Source organism: Coenobita brevimanus, chromosome 29 (assembly GCF_032717465.1).
Source record: "Coenobita brevimanus isolate Jiangsu-jjx chromosome 29, ASM3271746v2, whole genome shotgun sequence".
NCBI classification, from domain to species: domain Eukaryota; kingdom Metazoa; phylum Arthropoda; class Malacostraca; order Decapoda; family Coenobitidae; genus Coenobita; species Coenobita brevimanus.
In genome coordinates, this window is record NC_136982.1 from 19,992,406 (window position 1) to 20,011,510 (window position 19,105).

General features: G+C 38.4%; 1 protein-coding gene across 1 annotated transcript in view; it reads left to right on the forward strand.

Annotated features, from left to right (window-relative positions):
* Positions 1 to 17,823: 17,823 nt before the first annotated feature.
* LOC145394982 (cell adhesion molecule 3-like) overlaps positions 17,824 to 19,105 on the forward strand; it is a 414,549-nt gene continuing 413,267 nt past the window's right edge. The window contains exon 1 of the mRNA XM_080268731.1: positions 17,824 to 17,875. Coding sequence (XP_080124857.1) covers positions 17,824 to 17,875 — 52 coding nt within the window. The remainder of the gene's footprint in view (positions 17,876 to 19,105) is intronic.

Sequence of the window (19,105 nt, forward strand, 5' to 3'; positions counted from 1 at the left end):
TCGACACTCATTTCTGGTCTTTGACAAAGTTTGGTCCACTTAGAGCCGGCTACCGTCACCTTCCGGCTTGTCTGTTATCCTATCGGTCTGGTATTCTCTCTTATCCTTTTTTTTCTTTCTCAGCTGCTTCTATTTAACCTTCTGTTTCTACGCCTTCCACATCACACATTCCCACTGAGTTTCTTCTTTGTTCATTGTCTTAATTAGTCTTTTTTCGTTCTGCAATTTTATCTCAGTCTTACAAATATCTTCTTGCTAGATATTTAGAAATGTGAATGGAGGGATAAAAAAATCCGACTTTATCGTTTCACCTCTTTCCTGCAGTTCTCCCTCCCCCACTTTTTTTTTTTTTTATCTCGATTGTTTTTCTCACCACCAATCTCTGCCTACCCCTCAGCATCACACATTCCCACTAAAAAACAAAAACAAATGGCCGATGAAACAGCAAAACATTGTGCCTCCTACCGAATAATATATACTCGTATACAAACACACACACACACACACACACATACATACATACAGTACATACATACATATAGATAGATAGATAGATAGATAGACAGATAGATAGATAGATAGATATGTATGTATATATATCGTGGTAGGTGGGGGCGCTCATCATCCACTCACTCGATGTAGTGCTGCTCTCGGATGTCTGCCCTTTCCTCTCCTCCATCCTTCTTTCCTTCCATCCCCGTCTGTCTTTCTTTCCTTCATTCTTTCCTCATCCTTCTGCCTACAGGTGACTTTACACTCCCTCTTCTGTCTTTCTTTCCTTCATTCTTTCCTCTTCCTTCTGCCTGTTGGTGACTCTACACTGAGTGACAAGCCAAATGGTTTCCTGTACACCAGGAAACCATTTACTACGCTGGGTGGTAACCATATAACCAAATTTTGGCGCCTAGTGGTTTAGTGGGCAATTACGGAGCTCCAGTCGGATTGAGCTGGTGAAGGTTTATATCCAAGGAATGGTTGGGGTTTATTACTCACGTACTGACACTCAGGGATGATTGAGGCTGGTCACTCTCATCTTAAATGTCAGGACCAACTTGCCTAACCCCGGGCTCTTACGCTCCTCATGGGGCAATGTAGGATTGGATGATGAATGAATGATTATATATACTGTATATATATATAATTCACCGGGTCGATCAGGATCACTTGATGGTCGTGATCGTCAGCTTTTACCCTCCCGGAAGGGAGCTGAGAGCTCATATAGTCCGATCTAAGGGCAAGACTGTGACCTTCACACACGCACACACTCGTCCCCTTGCTCAAGGGGGACAGTAACCACCCACTTCGTCAGTGAAACTTTTCGCAACCTGAGCGAGGCGCGAACTCCCATCCACCAGTTGGCAAGCGGGAACGTTACCACTGCACCAGAGAGTGGTGTGTGTGTGTGTGTGTGTGTGTGTGTGTGTGTGTGTGTGTGTGTGTGTGTGTGTGTGTGTGTGGAGAGAGAGACAGACAGACAGACAGACAGACAGGCAGACAGACAAACAGACAGACAGTCAGACAGACAGAGAGAGACAGAGATACTTGATACTTGATACATTTATTTGGCTTAACATAATATAAGATACAGTATATACATATACAATTTGCAAGCCACGGTCCGTTGAGCCGATACTCTCTTATGGACCTGATGATGTTTTCATATTTTGTTTTTCTTCGTGGATTTGAATGGACATGGAAGAAAAAAGATTATACATAATTCAAATATGGAAATCTGTACTGATAGCAATATAAGAAATAATAAAAGTGTACATAAGTTATATGAAAAATAGCAATAATAATAGTAATAATAAAAAAATATGAACAGGAATAATAACTGATAATGTCAGTGCTTTGCCTACAACAGTAGCCTTAAATGATAATCTATCTATCTATATACCTAGGCTGCTTCCCCCAAGGAAAGGGAGGTAGCCGAGACAGGACGACACACTCCCCATTTACTTATCCATTCAAACATATTCATTAGCATCTTAGCCCCAAAGGGGAGAACGGACAGATCCTCACCGCACAAGACAGCACAAGGGTCAACTGCGCAATGCAATCAGTGACATCCGCAGCAGGGCCCGACAGCAGAGCTGGTTTACCCCTGCCACATCATAACAGACTCATCCCCTAACCCGCACCTGACCTGACTAGCTGATCAGACCAAATGCGGGAGAATATCCCCTCAGGGCTGCGTCATCACTTATTCATTCACAATTTCTTTCCATTTATTTCTGTCACGCACAGCCACTCTTCCTTGCTCAACAGACATCCCTCTCGCATCCAGCGCTCTCTTCACACTGTCCATCCATCCTGTCATAAAAAAACTTGGTAGTTACTTGTAGTGGAGTTATATATATTAGACTTGTGGACGAGCGGTTGTTATACTTGAGTAGCTTTGTAAGTAGATAATCTTCTTTCCCATCTGTCATTCAATGACAAGGAGAGGTAAAGAATAGTATGGAACTATTTTTATTTGTCTTGGAAATATTAACAAGTCTCTCACACAGAGCGAAGTATAAAGTAGAGTCTCGGGAGCTATCTCCCTGTCTCGCTCTCTCTGTCTCTCTCTCAAGTTGCTAAGCCCTTCTCCCTACGACCTGTCTGTTCTATGGCTAGCTTCCTTCTGAACTCTCTTTCCTAAATTCTGGTGAAACAGGAGTCGTATCACGTGTGTTCCCTGTGATTGGAAAGTTCTAGAAGCCTGTGTGTGAGTATGTGTGTATGTGTGTGTATGATCAACAAGGCTTTGTTCACCGGGTGAATTGCTGACAACTAACTGACTGGCTACTTCGTAATCTGTCGTCAGCTTTTCCTCAGTGTAACTTGCAAGATCATTTCTCATTCCCAGGCTCGCATAGAGCTGTCTATCTATCTATTTATCTATCTATCTATTATGATTTGTAATTATAATATGGAGTCCTAACATATGCTCAGTCGCGCAAAAATGGCGTACCATCGACAGTTAATAGTCATAACATATTAATACATATTATATACACATTATAATGAACTTATAAGCTAATTAAGTGAAATACATAATATTGTAAAAGTAACATAATTGTATGAATAGTGTATACAGATAATATTTATAGTAAATAGTGATTATTCAGTAATATTATATTTTAAATAAGTTGTATACATATTTGAATAAATGCATTAAAAGTAAATTATTTAACTGTAATACAGTATGTACTTGGGTTATTGTAGTGAAATGCATACATGCAAAAAAAAAAAAATAGTTTAAAATTAAGATTATGGAAAGAGTTATTAATATTTCATTTAAAGATAATGGTACTGGTATGCCATACATGGATCATTCTTCTTTGTATCTTTATATATATATATATATATATATATATATATATATATATATATATATATATATATATATAATTAATACTATATACAAAATATGTACACTTCATTCAGGGAGGTTAACTTGGATGTTAACTCTCCCCCCACTAAATAATGACTCCAAATTAGCAATTCTTGCATGCATTCTGTGCATTGCGAACAGCAGTACTGCAACTACAATGCAGAAGATTACAAAGACAGTAGGTGCTGGGCTATACACATAATATGGGTTGAACATACTCAAACTCAAATCTTCCCAGGGCTTTATTGTTTCATTGATCAGCTGCATAGTTTCAAACTTAGGTGAAGTCAACTTAATACTTGTGCTCATGTTTAAGTTCATATCAGGCAGTGGGTGGAAATGTTTGTGTGTATGATTGAGAATGGCGTAGTGATTGATGGTGGATAAAGTAGACATGGCTGGTGTAAATACCGCACAGTAGTCTGGTGCTATGTATAATCCTGATGCTGATGTATGAGATGGTGGTATATCTGGACAGACTATGTAAACTGATGTGTTATGAGTGAAATAAAAAAACTGTGAGTGTCCAATGCGTTTATGGTGTACAAGTTTATCTGGAGCAAAAGAAAAGTTGCAATGATGATGAATATTGTCATTTCTGATGATAGCCATTTCACAAGGGACTGTATCAGTAGGCTGAAACGAGAAAATGTACGCAGGACAAAGATGAACAACATGTAAGGATGTGCGGCACTTTCGTTCAATCGTTGATTCACTTGCGAAAGTGACAGTGTCCCGTCTCTTGGAGACCAAGATGAATTCGGTGTCTGTGTTGATGTCGATGATGACCAAAGTGTTGTTATTTTTATAGGGGAAGGGATGTATTTGGTATACTGTGAACAGGTCTTCAGTGATGAATGGTACATGAACTACTACTGATGTTGGTGCTAGTGTTGCTTCTAAATATGGGTAATATTGCATGAATTCTCTACTGCGGAACAACGGCTGACATAGCTCATGAACTGGGAGTAAGTCAGTTGTGATCTTGCCATCACCAGCATTCGAAATTCCTTGCATAAGTGCCCTGAAATGATCTCTAGTGTTCTCGAATTGTAGTAGAATCGTGTCAATATGTTCTGTGATGATGGAGAAGTGTTGGAAAAGTGTACTGTTTCCCTCCATTTCATTTATTTTATCTACACTCTCGAGAGCTATGTTTTCTGCTTTTTTCAGATTTTTCACAATTGTCTTCATTGCTGAGTTCTGTCTTGTGATGAATTTATCTTGGTATGTTAGTACCTGAGCTATCTTATTAAATTTGTTGTTTATTTCTTTAAGGTCATCCTCTGTAGCCAATCCAAATATGTTCCCGAGAACTGCGCCACCCAGGTCGAACAAACCGCGCTTTTGGCAAGTACGTGTGATGTTGTTCCTGTCGCTCAGTACCTCCGTTCCATAAGATGGGAGATCTTGGATCATGATGAGCATAGTTGACTTTGCCTGTTCTAGTTTCCATTTCGCTAACTTTACCATTTCATTCACTTCCTTTGTGTTATGTGCTTGTGAAACATAATTTCCTCTCATGAAGTCCAGAGTTCGCATCGGCGTCGCAAGGCTGTCTAGAAAAGTAGGTAATTCATACAATTAATCTAGACTTATTTCAGTACTCATGACGTCCTTAACGATTGTAGTCGTGGCCGTTGGAGCTATGAGGCATCCTTGTCGTACTATGTGTTGGGGGTCTAAGTGCGCATATCCTCATGCTATGTAGAGGAGAATCCATAGCATAAGTCCCTTCATCGTAACCTACCGAAAAAAAAAAATCTATTAATTTCCTAATATGGTCATGCTGTGGTCGATGATAGTGATGATGTGCATTACGGTTGATTGTTATTTCATTTATAGAAGGAGTTGAAATCGATATTTAATTCTCGTAAATGATGTACTGTAGATTTGATTGGAACAGTTGCACCTATGTTCGATTGTTTGGTATATGACCTTAATTTCTTTTTGTAATCATTGTTGTTTTCTTGCTTGGTTTCTTGAGGTACGTTCGCCTGTTCGGTTGTATCCGAGGCTGAATAATTATTGGATAATTCCCTTGAAACTCGTTTTAAATGGTCAATATGAACTTGTTTCTCCTCGCCACTTGAAAGTGACTTAATTAAAACTTTGTTTGCTTTTATGTTAATTACTCTGTATGGGCCCTCAAATTTTGGGGATAATTTATTGTCTCTCGTATGAATGACACCGTAAACAATGTCTCCTAAGCTGATAGGTGAATCTCTTGCCTTCTTGTTAAATGCCTCCGTCATTTCTTCCTTGGACATCGTTAATTGTTTTTTGACTCTTTTGTGACTGTCCTGGAATTCACGTAAACAGAGTTTAGAGTAATCATCGTAATTGTATATAGGCATGCTGTCACCTTCTAGGAGCTCATATGGTAATTTTTTATCTGTGCCATATATAATGAAATGTGATGTGTCACCTATGGATTTATTTATAGATCCATTAATTGAGGCTTCTACTCTGGGAATCCAATCATCCCAGCTTGCATAATTTTCACTGAGAATGTGTCGTAGCACATCTAATACCTTTTTATTTTGTCTCTTTACCAACCCATTCGATGCTGGGTGATAGGCCAAAACGTTAACCTTTTTGATGTTGTATTGTTTACATATTTCTTGTAAGATCTCAGAATTAAATTTTCCTCCATTATCACATATTAGTACCTTTGGGGTGGTAAAGCAACATATTACATTATCTGTTATTGCCTTTGCTACTGTCTCTGCTGTCTTATCTTTAATTGGAGCTAAAATGACATAACGGGAAAAAATGATCCGTTGCTACGAATAAGTATAGGTTATTATTGTATGATAATGGCATCTTGAGTAAATCAACAGCAACAACGTCCCATGGTTGATGTGGTACAGGGTAATTACCCACCGGTGCAGGTGTGATTGGGTATCCTTTGTGTTTCGCACATGATTCTCATTTGTCTATATGATTGTTTATATCTTTTCGTAAAGAAGGCCAGTAATATAACAGCTGGGCTTGGTTGAATGTCTTATCCTTTCCAGGGTGTCCTGCATGTGGGCTGTCGTGTATCATTCGTAATACTTGGGGTATCATGTCATTAGGTATTACCAACTGGTTAGTATTTCTTTGGCGTTTTGGTTGTTTAGAGTTAATTTTGTATAATGTATTATTGACCATTGTGAATTGTTCAAGTGGGACATGCAGTTTGGGTAATTGTATGTCATCTCCACTTTCTAACTTGTATATAACTTTAGACCATATTGGGTCAAGTCTTTGTGCCTTTGCGATATCCTCGTGGTTTGGGATATTTCCTTTGAGATCTAACGCCACGACCTGAATGGTGTTCGGGTTCCTAGATAATGCGTCAGCTACTATGTTCATTTTACCTTGTATATAATGAATTTGTACATTGTAGTTTTCAACTGTACATTTCCATCTTGCTCTCCTCCCACAAAGGAGTTTTTCTTTAAACATACCCACCAGTGGTTTATGGTCGGTAAATAAGTGGATTTCGTAACCATATACCAAATCTCGAAACTTTTTTAATGCAAAAACCACTGCAAGTGCCTCTAAGTCTGTAGTGCAATAATTTTTCTCTGCACCTCTTGTTTGTCTGCTGGCAAATGCAATTGGTTGATTTTTTCCTCTTTTATCTTCCTGCATCAGTACAGCCCCTAATCCTTTAACTGATGCGTCTGTACAAATAAGAAATGATTTTGTGTAATCTGGATATGCTAAAGAAGGTGCATTTGTTAGTTTAATTTGTAGATTGTTAAATGCCCTTTTTTGTTCTTCTTCCCATTGGAATACAGCATCTTTTTTGAGTAGTTGGAATAGAGGAAAGGCTATATGAGAGAACTGTGGTACGAATGACCTATAGTACCCAGCCAGACCTAAAAATTGTCTAACTTTGTCAGTCGTAGTGGGTTCAGGAAAATCTCTCACTGACTGTATTTTGTCATCAGTGGTGTGAATACCATCAGAACTTAATTTGTGGCCTAAGAAATTTATTTCCTTAAAGCAAAATTTGCATTTGGAAAGTTTAATTTTTAAACCAGCATCACTAAGCTTTTGTAGGAGTAAGTCTAATTTCCTGAGATGATCCTTAATATTCTTCGTTGCGATTATAATATCATCAAGATAAACAAATATTCCTTGTCCTAAAATTCCGGACAATACGTAATTCATAAGACGCTGGAATGTGCCTGGGGCTGTCCTCAGTCCCATTGGCATTCTTGTATATTGATAATGGCCTCTGTTTGTTGAAAAGGCAGTGTATTTACGTGACTCCTTTGATACCGGAATCTGATAATAGCCGTTTAGGAGATCGATGGTCGATAATATATTATTCTTAGGACCAATATTCTGTAGAACATCGCTTAGCAATGGCATAGGAAATCTGTCTGGGATTGTGTGATTATTTAGTTTACGGTAATCTACTACCGCACTCATTTCTCCATTTCGTTTGGGCACGAAGATTAAGGGGGCATTCCACGGGGAGACTGAAGGCTCAATAATTCCAAGTTTTAACATTTCATCGATATACTGATTTGCAAGTGTACGTTGGGAGTGTGGTATGCGGTAAGCTGGTACGAAAATTGGTGGTGTTTCTGGGTGCACATTAATCATGTGATTAATCAAGTTAGTACACCCTAATTGTTCTCCGGGCAATGCTACGGTGTCCCTGTGTGTTTCCAGCAGGGTTAACAAATCACTTTCTTCATCAAATTCACCTGAGTGAATTAAATTCTCTTTTATTCTCTCTCTATCCGTAGATTTTATCTCACTTGTCACTCCAGCTATAACTATTTCCTTCACAGGGGCGGGACATTCTTCAATATTAACTTTGCAAGTTCCCTTTTTCAACTGAACTTCCCCATTCATGTGATTACTTATGAATATCTGAGTTTGCCCTTCGTCGTTCGTATGACATAATGCGCTTTCTACTGACAATCCCTTTACTTTACATAATTCTTCTAAGACAAGAACAGTACTATTCCGTAATTTGCTCTTTATGGTAACCTTCATGTATGAATTAGGTGGTATAACTAATTCATTAGTGAGATGGGCTGGAAAAATTAATAAATCAGTACTGTTATCTGGGTCACTAATTCTGGAGGATGGGGTTGGTGGTGGGAGTGGATCTATACACTCATCTGTTTGTGTATGTTTGTTTAGGCCTTTAATATTACCAATTCTTTTTGGCTCACTTCTACCAATCGGTGAGGGCTCTGAAGTTATTTCCTCTATGAATTCATTGTCAAAGTCTATTCCATTCATTTGTGGGAGTATGGTTATGTTCTCAGCTCTCATGGATCTTAAGCCCAGTAACATATGAGCTTTAATTGCTAAGTTTTCAACGATATAGAAAAATGCAGAGAATGGTCTTGTAGTCTCTGTCGAAACTAATATTTAATCTTATCATACCTTTCACTGTAATTTCTTGTCCATCTACTGTGTATAGATCTAAATCAGCTTCATCCAGAAAAGTTACTTTCTTTTTATTTTTAAGAATTCTGTTTAGTTCTTCATGTGTTATTAAGTTCACTGGAGAACCTGTATCTAAAAATAAGGAAACGTTTTGATCCTCACATACAGCTGGTATCAAGATACACTCATTTCCCAACATGCCTCCTATGTGAAGTTTAGACTTGTTTTTCTTTACGTTTGTTCGTTTTTTGTCATGACTTGGTTTTCCCCCGATTTGAACATAGACACAATTTTTTCTACTGTTTTGCAATCACTGGTCCAGTGCCCTTGGTATCTATGATGCCTACAGTAAGGACCAAATCCTTGTGTCTTTTGCTTGTCCTCTTTTGCCTTGATAAAGCATTCATTCCTTGTGTGTCCTGGTTTTGCGCAATAATGACATACAATGGACCTATCCCTTGACTGTGACCTACGATGTGATTTCCCACAAGAAGTGTTGTTTATGGCGCGAGACCTGCTCGGGCTGCGCGAAAACTTATGAAACTGCCTGTAGCAAGGCGTCTGGGATCGAGGCCTTGTCATGTTTGGTTGTTTGGTTTGCCTGCTTTCTGGTCGCAATCGATTTTGTTCTCTGTTTGGGGTCGGTGTAGATGTTTTCACAGCTGATACTGTCTCAGGTACCCTCATTCTACCAGAATGTGCATGTGTGTCGACGATACCTGCTTTACTGCACTGCATCTCTACCTCGTTCATTAAGTCTAGCAAGCACATTCCTGGGGTGTTCGCGATCGTCTTGCCGATCTTAAGGGTCCTATCAGGTAATTTACACAAGGCAGCTACATAACCAGTGATGTCCACGACGAGGTCTGGGGACATCTTTCCATCATCTGTTATCCAATTTGAGTTTTCCAAAGTAACTAACAATGTTCTTTTGATTGTGGAGACATCAGCAGTTATTTCACTGAGCACATGGTTTGTAGTGTGCTCCCTTACAAGATCTACAATTTTATGTAATTCTGGAATTATACCTGGCAAGAAGTTCATACCTCCAGAAAATTTCTTCAAAAATTCAGTTTTAAATTCATCATATGTCCTAGCCCTACGGAGCTTGTCGGAGCGAAGCAAATTGCTTGCTGGACATCTTTCCTGGCTTATGCAAGATGAAAAAATAGCAATTTTCTCTTGTTCATCTAGTATGTGGCGCTTGATGAACATTTGTTCGCACTGACTTACTAATGAAATGACATCAATGCGATCTTTGTCTGTGCCAGAGAATTTTTGGGCAGTTTTATCCTTGTGATACACAAACACTTGAGGTGTGGTTGATAGATCAGCGGTATTTGTTTCTTGATTCATTTTCACTGTTTGCTCTGTTAATTCAACTTGGACGTGTTTATCGTTGTGTGAGGGAATGGTGGAATATGTACGACCAGACCGGTGAACCCTGTTAAGTATATTGGCATACGTGGGCAAATCAGCGACAAAGTCCGCACTTGCTACGTCAGAGGGGATTTCCCACTCATCATCTGATACTGCCGTATTTGTGTCTTGATCTTTAGTGTATGGTGAGGCTTGTACAAGGGGTGGGTTGCCTTGGTGCTCTCTTAATTGTGAGTCTGTTGTTGTGGCAAATTGTGTGTCATCTGGTGTGTTGCCTTGGTGCTCTCTTAATTGTGAGTCTGTTGTTGTGGCAAATTGTGTGTCATCTGGTGTGTTGCCTTGGTGCTCTCTTAATTGTGAGTCTGTTGTTGTGGCAAATTGTGTGTCATCTGGTATTAACGTGGGTGGTGGCGAAAATATTCCTGTCATTAAGATATGGTGTTATGAAATACGCCTCTTGGTTATTTATGTCCTACCAAAATAGATGAATAAATAAGTTGAAATAAATTATAGATAGTGAGTGTATAAGTGTATATATGGAAATAAGTAAAAAAAAAGTTGAATATAGCTAATTTTAGCACTGAGAAGAAATGAGTAAGTATAATTTTACCCACTTGATACAGATCGTAGAGGTGTGTCGATACAAAAGTCGATCTCGGAAGAAAAATGCAGGTTTGATTGAAGATCTCTTGATAATTCTAGTGGTGTGTTGATGGACGATATTACTCAGGAAATTCCATGGCCTGGTGCTTGTGGTGGTTAACAGCTGTCCCAGGCAAACCTCAGCATAGAATTTCCAACTCAACTGTGAAAATAAATGAGTATGAGTAGGAGCTATGTGAATAATGAGTAATGAGTAGTGGGTGAGAAGTGCCTGGTGTCAGTCACACGTTGCTTGGCATGGCAGACTCGCGTTTTGATGTCATCTCAGCACATGGTGACGTCGGCTTCCCACACTGGTAGCTGTGGTGAGTAAATGAGTAGCGATGAGTAACTTGAGTGAAGATGAGTGAGTAAGATGAGTTGTGAATATGGACTTGGTATTTGCTTCGTCGTCTTGACCTCTTGACTCCTGCGTCAGCAGTGGGGGTTGGGTGGATGTAGCAGAGAGAGGAGGGTGAGGTCTGGTGGTTATGAGGTATGAGTTGTGTCTCACTCTTTGTTTGTTTGTTTTGTTTTTCTTTGTCGATGTTTTCTCGGTCCTTTTCTCTTGTGATTTACTTGTTGTAGGATGAAGACTGCCGCTACTTGTAGCTACGTGTAGAAGATTATACAGACGACTCGTAGAGTTGTTACTTGTAGTTGATTGTAGATGGTTGTAGTTCGCCGGTTCGTTGTGGAAGTTGCAAGATTGTTTGTATCAATATATTGTTAAACTAATTGCAAGGCGTCCTGTGACCTCTTCACCTCTTCATCAGCGTGATGATCGGGGAGACGGAGGGGGCTGGTTGGAGAGAACTGTCAGGAGCTGGTTGTAAGTTGTTGGTTGTGAGAGGTATTCTTGTTTTCAATCTTGATACTTTGTAGGAATTCACTGTTGATTCGTAGACGAAGTTTGTATACGTTCGCTGCTACCAAATGTCATAAAAAGACTTGGTAGTTACTTGTAGTGAAAATATATATATTAGACTTGTGGACGAGTGGTTACTTGAGTAGCTTTGTAAGTAGATAATCTTCTTTCCCATTTGTCATTCAATGACAAGGAGAGGTAAAGAATAGTATGGAATTATTTTTATTTGTCTTGGAAATATTAACAAGTCTCTCACACAGAGCGAAGTATAAAGTAGAGTCCCAGGAGCTGTCTCCCTGTCTCGCTCTCTCTGTCTCTCTCTCAAGTTGCTAAGCCCTTCTCCCTACGACCTGTCTGTTCTATGGCTAGCTTCCTTCTGAGCTCTCTTTCCTAAATTCTGGTGAAACAGGAGTCGTATCACGTGTGTTCCCTGTGATTGGAAAGTTCTAGAAGCCTGTGTGTGAGTATGTGTGTATGTGTGTGTATGGTCAACAAGGCTTTGTTCACCGGGTGAATTGCTGACAACTAACTGACTGGCTACTTCGTAATCTGTCGTCAGCTTTTCCTCAGTGTAACTTGCAAGATCATTTCCCATTCCCAGGCTCGCATAGAGCTGTCTATCTATCTATTTATCTATCTATCTATTATGATTTGTTATTATAATATGGAGTCCTAACAATCCTATTCATGGTCTTCCTCTCAGCCTTGCACCTCTCACATCAGATCTAGTTATCTTTTTCACCAATCGCTCATTATCCATTCTCTCCATATGCCCAAACCATCTCAACACCCTCTGCTCAACTCTACCAGCCATCTCCCGAACAACTCTAGTTCTCCTTCGCACTTCATCATTTCGCACTCGATCCATACGCGTCACTCCACACATACTCCTCAGACACCTCATCTCCATTACATTCAAACTTTTCCTCTCTGCTACACCCATATTCCCTGTTTCAGCCCCATATAATGCAGTCGGTACCACAACACCCTCATACAGCCTTCTCTTTACATCCATTCTAAGCGAACAACATCTAAACAATTTTTTCCTTCCTCCCAGCAGCTTTCCTACTTCATTTATTCTAAACTTCACTTCTGCATCTATTCTTCCATCCACAGCAACATGTGACCCTAGATATATAAAACACTCTACCTCCTCAAGCAACTCGCCATTCAAAACTATATTCATCCCCCTGCCTTCTACCAACCTCGTACACTTCATCACTTTACTCTTATTCTCATTTACTTTCAATTTCCTCCTTTCACACACCCTTCCAAACTCCTCTACCAACTGTCTCAATCTCTCCTCTGAATCAGCCACCAGTGCAGTATCATCTGCAAACAGCAGCTGCTTCAGATTCCACTCTCCACCATCAACATTCACCAGACTCAGACCTCCACCTAAAACTCTTACATTCACCTCCCTTACAACACCATCCATGTAAATATTAAACAAACAAGGCGACATCAAACATCGCTGTCGCAACCCAACTCTCACAGGAAACCAATCACTCACAGCATTTCCCACTCATACACACGCTTTACTTTTTACATAAAAACTTTTCACCCCTTTTAGTAACCTACCATCAAGTCCAGACAATCTTAAAACAATCCAGAAATCCTTCCTATCAATTCTATCATACGCTTTCTCTAAATCCATAAATGCCCAAAACACATCCTTGCCTTTCGCTAAATACTTTTCACACCCTTGTCTCACCGCAGACACCTGATCCACGCATCCCCTCCCTCTCCTAAAGCCACACTGCTCATCACCAATCACTCCCTCTGTACCCTCTCTAACTCTCATAATTAATACTCTACCATACACCTTACCTAAGTAATAATAGCATATGAAATCTTGGATACCGAATAGTAGGAAATTAAAATTAGTAGTATAATTAAAATTAGTAGTATAATAAGTGACAATAATAAAAATAATGATAATCTTTAATAGTGATGGTAATAGTAGTTGTATCAATAGCAATAGTAGTGGTAATCATAATAATAATAATAATAAAAATACTAATACTAATACTAATAATAATAATAATAATAATATTAATAATAATAATAATTATTATTATTATAATAATAAACAATAATAATTACAGTACTAATATGTTCTGAAAACACTAGAATTACCAATATCTCCATCATTGCCCATACCATTAACATTACCCAGCGATAAATATATTCCCAGTTCAGCAACATACCTGTACACATCTTTTAAATGTTGTGCGTGTGATGTTACATGCAGTACGTATGCAATCCCTGTTTCCTACCTACGCCAACACGCCCACAACTACATAATTAATACACGCACTGTCCATATATACTTTATTAGAAGTTAGATTGTAATTTAATTATATTTCCTGAATAATTCTGCTTTAATTTTGTAACTGAAGGAGTTAAGTGACATAGTATTCTTGACGTCCTCTTGCAGTTGGTTCCACACCTTTGCTCCCCTAACGGTGACACTTTGTTGTGCGTGTGATGTTCTATACAGTGGGAGTCTGAGATCATAAGTTCTTCTGGTGTCAGTAGTATGAGATATGTATCTGAAACCATACTCAACTTGGTGATTAAACATAGCTTTGAACACGAACAAGCAGGTCTGGAGGTGGATGATGTCATGAAATTTAAGTATTTTATTCTTACTGAAGAGGGGATTAGTACGATCGTATCTTTGTTTGTGGAACATGATATATTAATTTTTTCTGTGCTATGAATATGTTATTCAAGTATGTTTTGTGTGTCTCTCCCCATATTGCTGAACAGTATAATAAATGTGGATAAGCAAATTGATAGATATATTTGTCTTAACCAGTCGGAATTTAAGAAGTGTCTTATCCTATATAACACACCAGATATTTTAGAAATTTTAATTCATAAATCATATAAATGGGAATGCCAATTTAATTTACTGTCTAAAATAATTCCCAAAAACCTTGTTTAATTAGTTTGATTTATTACATGATTATCAATTTTAATTTCAATGTCAGGATGTCGCATCATATTTAAATGTGATACCATAAAGTGTGTTTTAGAAATATTTAGTGTAAGTTATGTTTGACACGTGAACTAATTCTCTGTTTGCTATATCTCTCAGTTCAAAGATGTCTTGGCCCTATATAAAGATAGTAGTGTCATAAGCAAAAAGTAAGAAATTTAGCCTATCACTACTACGGGTTATATCATTTATGTAAACTAAAAACAGTACTGGACCTAAAATAGAGCCCTGTGGTACACCACAGCTAATAGGTCTTTGTGAAGAGGTTTTATTTCCATAAACTACGTACTCTTTTCTCTGACTTAGCTCTGAAACCATTTGAACGCCGGGCCACGGATCCCATACACTAATAACTTCTGCAGTAAAATAAAGTGAGGTATGATATCGAAAGCTTTCGTCAAGTCACAGAAAACAGTCAACTGATACATTTTACTGTCTAAGGCAGTGTAGATACATTGGCTAAGGTGGTGTAGTGCCAGTTCTGTGGAGCGTTTAGGGCGGAATCCATACTGAGACTCTGTTAACAAGGACTGTTGATTAAGATAGTCCATAAGTCTTATTACGACAACTTTTTCAAAGATTTTACTGAAACTTGGTAAAATTTATATTGGTCTGTCATTGGTGTGCATACTTGCGTCACCTTTTTTATAGACTGGTACTACTTTTGCAATCTGTAAGTGCTTTGGAAAGAACCCTCTTTAAAGGACTTGTTTATAATATACTTAAGGAAAGGGGAAATTTCGTCACGACACTTCCTTATTATTTTTATATTAATATCTTCATGACCTGGTGACGTTACTTTAAGTTCATGAATTATTAAATTAATTTCTATGGTTGTTGTTGGTCGTAAAAAAAAAAAAAATGAAAAGTTAGTGGGCTCTGGAAGAAAACTGTTATATGAAACAGGAGTTGGTCTTACATGTGCTAGGGCGTTTGCCACATTACAAAAATATTCATTAAATCCCTCTGCTATGTCCTCACTGTTCGACGTTGTCCTGTCGTGTAGTGTGATGGAAGGTGAAGATGTAAGCTTTTTATTTCTACCCATGAGGCACTTGATAGTTTTGCAAGTTTTCTTAGGATTACCTGCTTCTTCCTTAAGTTTTGATGTGTAATATTTTTCTTTAGCTGCCCTTATAATTACTGTTAGCTGGTTCCTGTAACTTTTGAGAGAAGCTTCATAAGTAAGGGGTCATTTGGTAAAGAGTTTCTGTAACCTATTCCTATGCTTGATTGATGTCCTTATAGCTGAAGTGATATAAGAATTATTATAATGTTTTTCATTGACTGTAAATTGTTTAATGGGAAAATTTTTATTATAAAGACTAATAAAAATTTTCAGGTAAAATTCAAAACAATGGTTTACATTTTTACCACTGACTTCATCTACCCATCTGAAATGTATTAGATCAGTTTTGAATGCATTAATGAATTCGTTATTTATCATCCTTTTGGTTGTTGTAATGTATGAACAGTGGGTATTGTGTTGGGGAACTGAAAAAGAACTGAAAACTGGGAAGTGATCTCTTACACATGTGTACATGATGCCACTGGCCTGATAGTTGTTTAAGTCGCTGGTCCAAAGGTGATCTATTAATGATGCTGATGTATTGGTCACCCGGGTAGGTTTAGTAATTACTGGAAAGTAGGAATAAGAATAGAATAAATTCAATAACTCGTTTACATTACTGTCTTTTTGCTTAGCAGATTAACGTTTAAGTCTCCCATTAAATAACATGGTAGAGTTTGTTCGGATCAAGAGATAGCATGAAATCATGAAGGCTTGCGTTAGGGGGCCTATATATCATTCCAACTAAAAACTTGTTTGTTCTTGTATGCTCTGTAAATAAAGATTCAATAAGTGTCAACTGAAGAGATAGGTCCTGACGTATTACAACTTTTATATATCTTGCTATGTAAAGAGCCACACCTCCACCTTTGGTTAAAAAAAAAAAAAACATTATAACCATTCAGATGGTAGAGTGCAGAGATTTCATCATTTAGTTGTGTTTCACAAAATCCTAAAATGTCAAAATAATTTTGAAATTATTTCTTTCAATTACATTTAAGCATTGATCATAAAAAGTATCTAGATGAAGTGGTAAACTGTTTATGTTAAAAGACAGAATCTTTAAACTGAAAGAAGGAAGTATGTTCTCAAACTCAGGATGATTGCAAAAACAATAATTACATAATGGCTCTTTGACAGATGAGGTAATTGTCTAGTGAAATACTGTCCTCATCAAGATCAAATAGGTGAAAAATCATGTTGTTTATAACATCCAAGGGATATTTACGTTCTTCCTCAAAACTTAAAGTATTTATAAACTCTGTATCATTTAGTTCACTAAATGGTAGAGAAACGTGTTCTGTAGACATTAAGAATTATATTATCACTTGCAGGTTATTAGCGTTTGGAGTCTTACCCACTTATTTTTTCATTTTACGTCCTGATGAACTTCTAGCATTAACCTGGTGCGAAGTAGCAGGGGAGGGCCGACTCCGGACTGCGGCATCGGCAAAACAGACAGATAGACAGAGAGAAAATAGACAGATATAGATAGAGAGGCAAACATATAGATATAGATATATAATTATGTTTAACCTTATTTTCCATCACGGGTCAGCCAACAGCCGTCGATCCGTATGTCCACCACAACAATCTCCCACACGCAAGCGAACGAGAGCCACAGTAAAACATTTCGTTCTTTATATGCACAACTTTATTTTGAATTTCTGCAATTTTCTTTTTTTTTCTGCTTTTCATATTCACACGCAGATTTCAGGGCACACTTTCGTCTAAAAATAATCGTAAAGCGTTAGCTGAAATACGAGAGATAATGCAACCAAGAAAAATTAATGGCGACATTATAATTATATACACGGGCTTCTGTGACTCACCCTCAGCTGAACAACACTTGTCCTAACAAAGCTAATGGTAGGAAAAAGAATAAACAGTTCCGCCTTCAACATTTCCTTCAGATTTCTTGTTCTAGAATGTTCTCAGCGTTTTTTTTATTCTCTCTCTCTCTCTCTCTCTCTCTCTCTCTCTCTCTCTCTCTCTCTCTCTCCTTACATGGCGGAGGATAACCGGTCTATACTGTGGAATTTGCAACCCCAAAGTATTCTAATTTCAACATGTTACATTGTGCAGACCTGTGTCTTGCATTTGGGGAAAAGAATAAGAAAGGTAGGTGTGTACCAACACACGATAATTATACTGAGAGATTATTCTAAAACTTCATTTATAACGCAGAACTGAGAGGACAATCAGAAAGCTAAAAACATGTGAGGAGAGGCCTTTATTGACAATGTCTCATTTCTGTTTCCTCAAGTTCAGTGTAAGTACTGTACTGTGGAAATCATGTGTTTCATTTTTTTGTATGTAAGTACAGCTGCTGTGATTGGTTTATGTATGAAATTAGTCATTCATACGGTAATAGATCATGCATTTGTTGGCAGCCTACATAAAATGTTTGTGAATCATAGCTTACAGTGCGAACATTTCAATTTTTATATTTTCTCTCTTTTTCTTGAGGAGCACAGAGATGACACACGCCATTTCTTTGACATCAGCGCTGGAACTACTAGTGACTGCCACAAATTGATAGGTGGAGCAAGGAGTGGTGGGAGGATACTCCCACCACTTTATGGGAGGGATATTTTTGACTGGCAACATCATCCACTAAAAAGTGACCTGGGCATGGGAGCCCTTCTGTTCAATGGTTCGATGTTACAACCTCAGCCTGATCTGGAAGTGAACCCACTGGGATGTAGGGAACCTGCCAACTGGAAGTGGCACAGTTATACTTTACGAGAATGACGGACCTGCCCAGAAACATAAACGTCCCCTACCTCCCATCCCCTCCACTTCCTAAAAGGAAGATGGAAGGGTGTAGCGTTAGCCTGTTTATGTGAAGAGATTCTGTACAGAACAAAATGGCATGCCGGTAGGAGACGATGTCTAGAACTTGGCCAGCTCTAAGAGGACCATTCTTTGTCAGCGACCGGAAGTGAGTTTCAACACTAAAAGTCATTTCTGTATGGAGGTAATCCAGTGCAACATTCCACCCAAGAATCATGGCCCTGGCTTAATAATCTTGTAAGCCTTAGCATTTCACGCGAACTAGGTCATAATCTTAGGACTTTTCATATTTTCTGCACTTGATGACCTTTGACCCCTGACCTGGCGGATACAGGTCATGCATGTTCACACCACGCTGGTAGTACTCATTGACGTCTTTAAGTGTGTAAAGTTTCATTCAGTTCCAACCACCCACTGTGGAACCTGAAATTTGCAGAATGGCACACCAGTGGTACTGATTCTAGGTGGTGCTGCCTGTGACTGGAAGTGTTTCAACACTAAATGGAATTTTTGTATGGAGGTACTCCAGTGCAACATTCCACCCAAGAATCATGA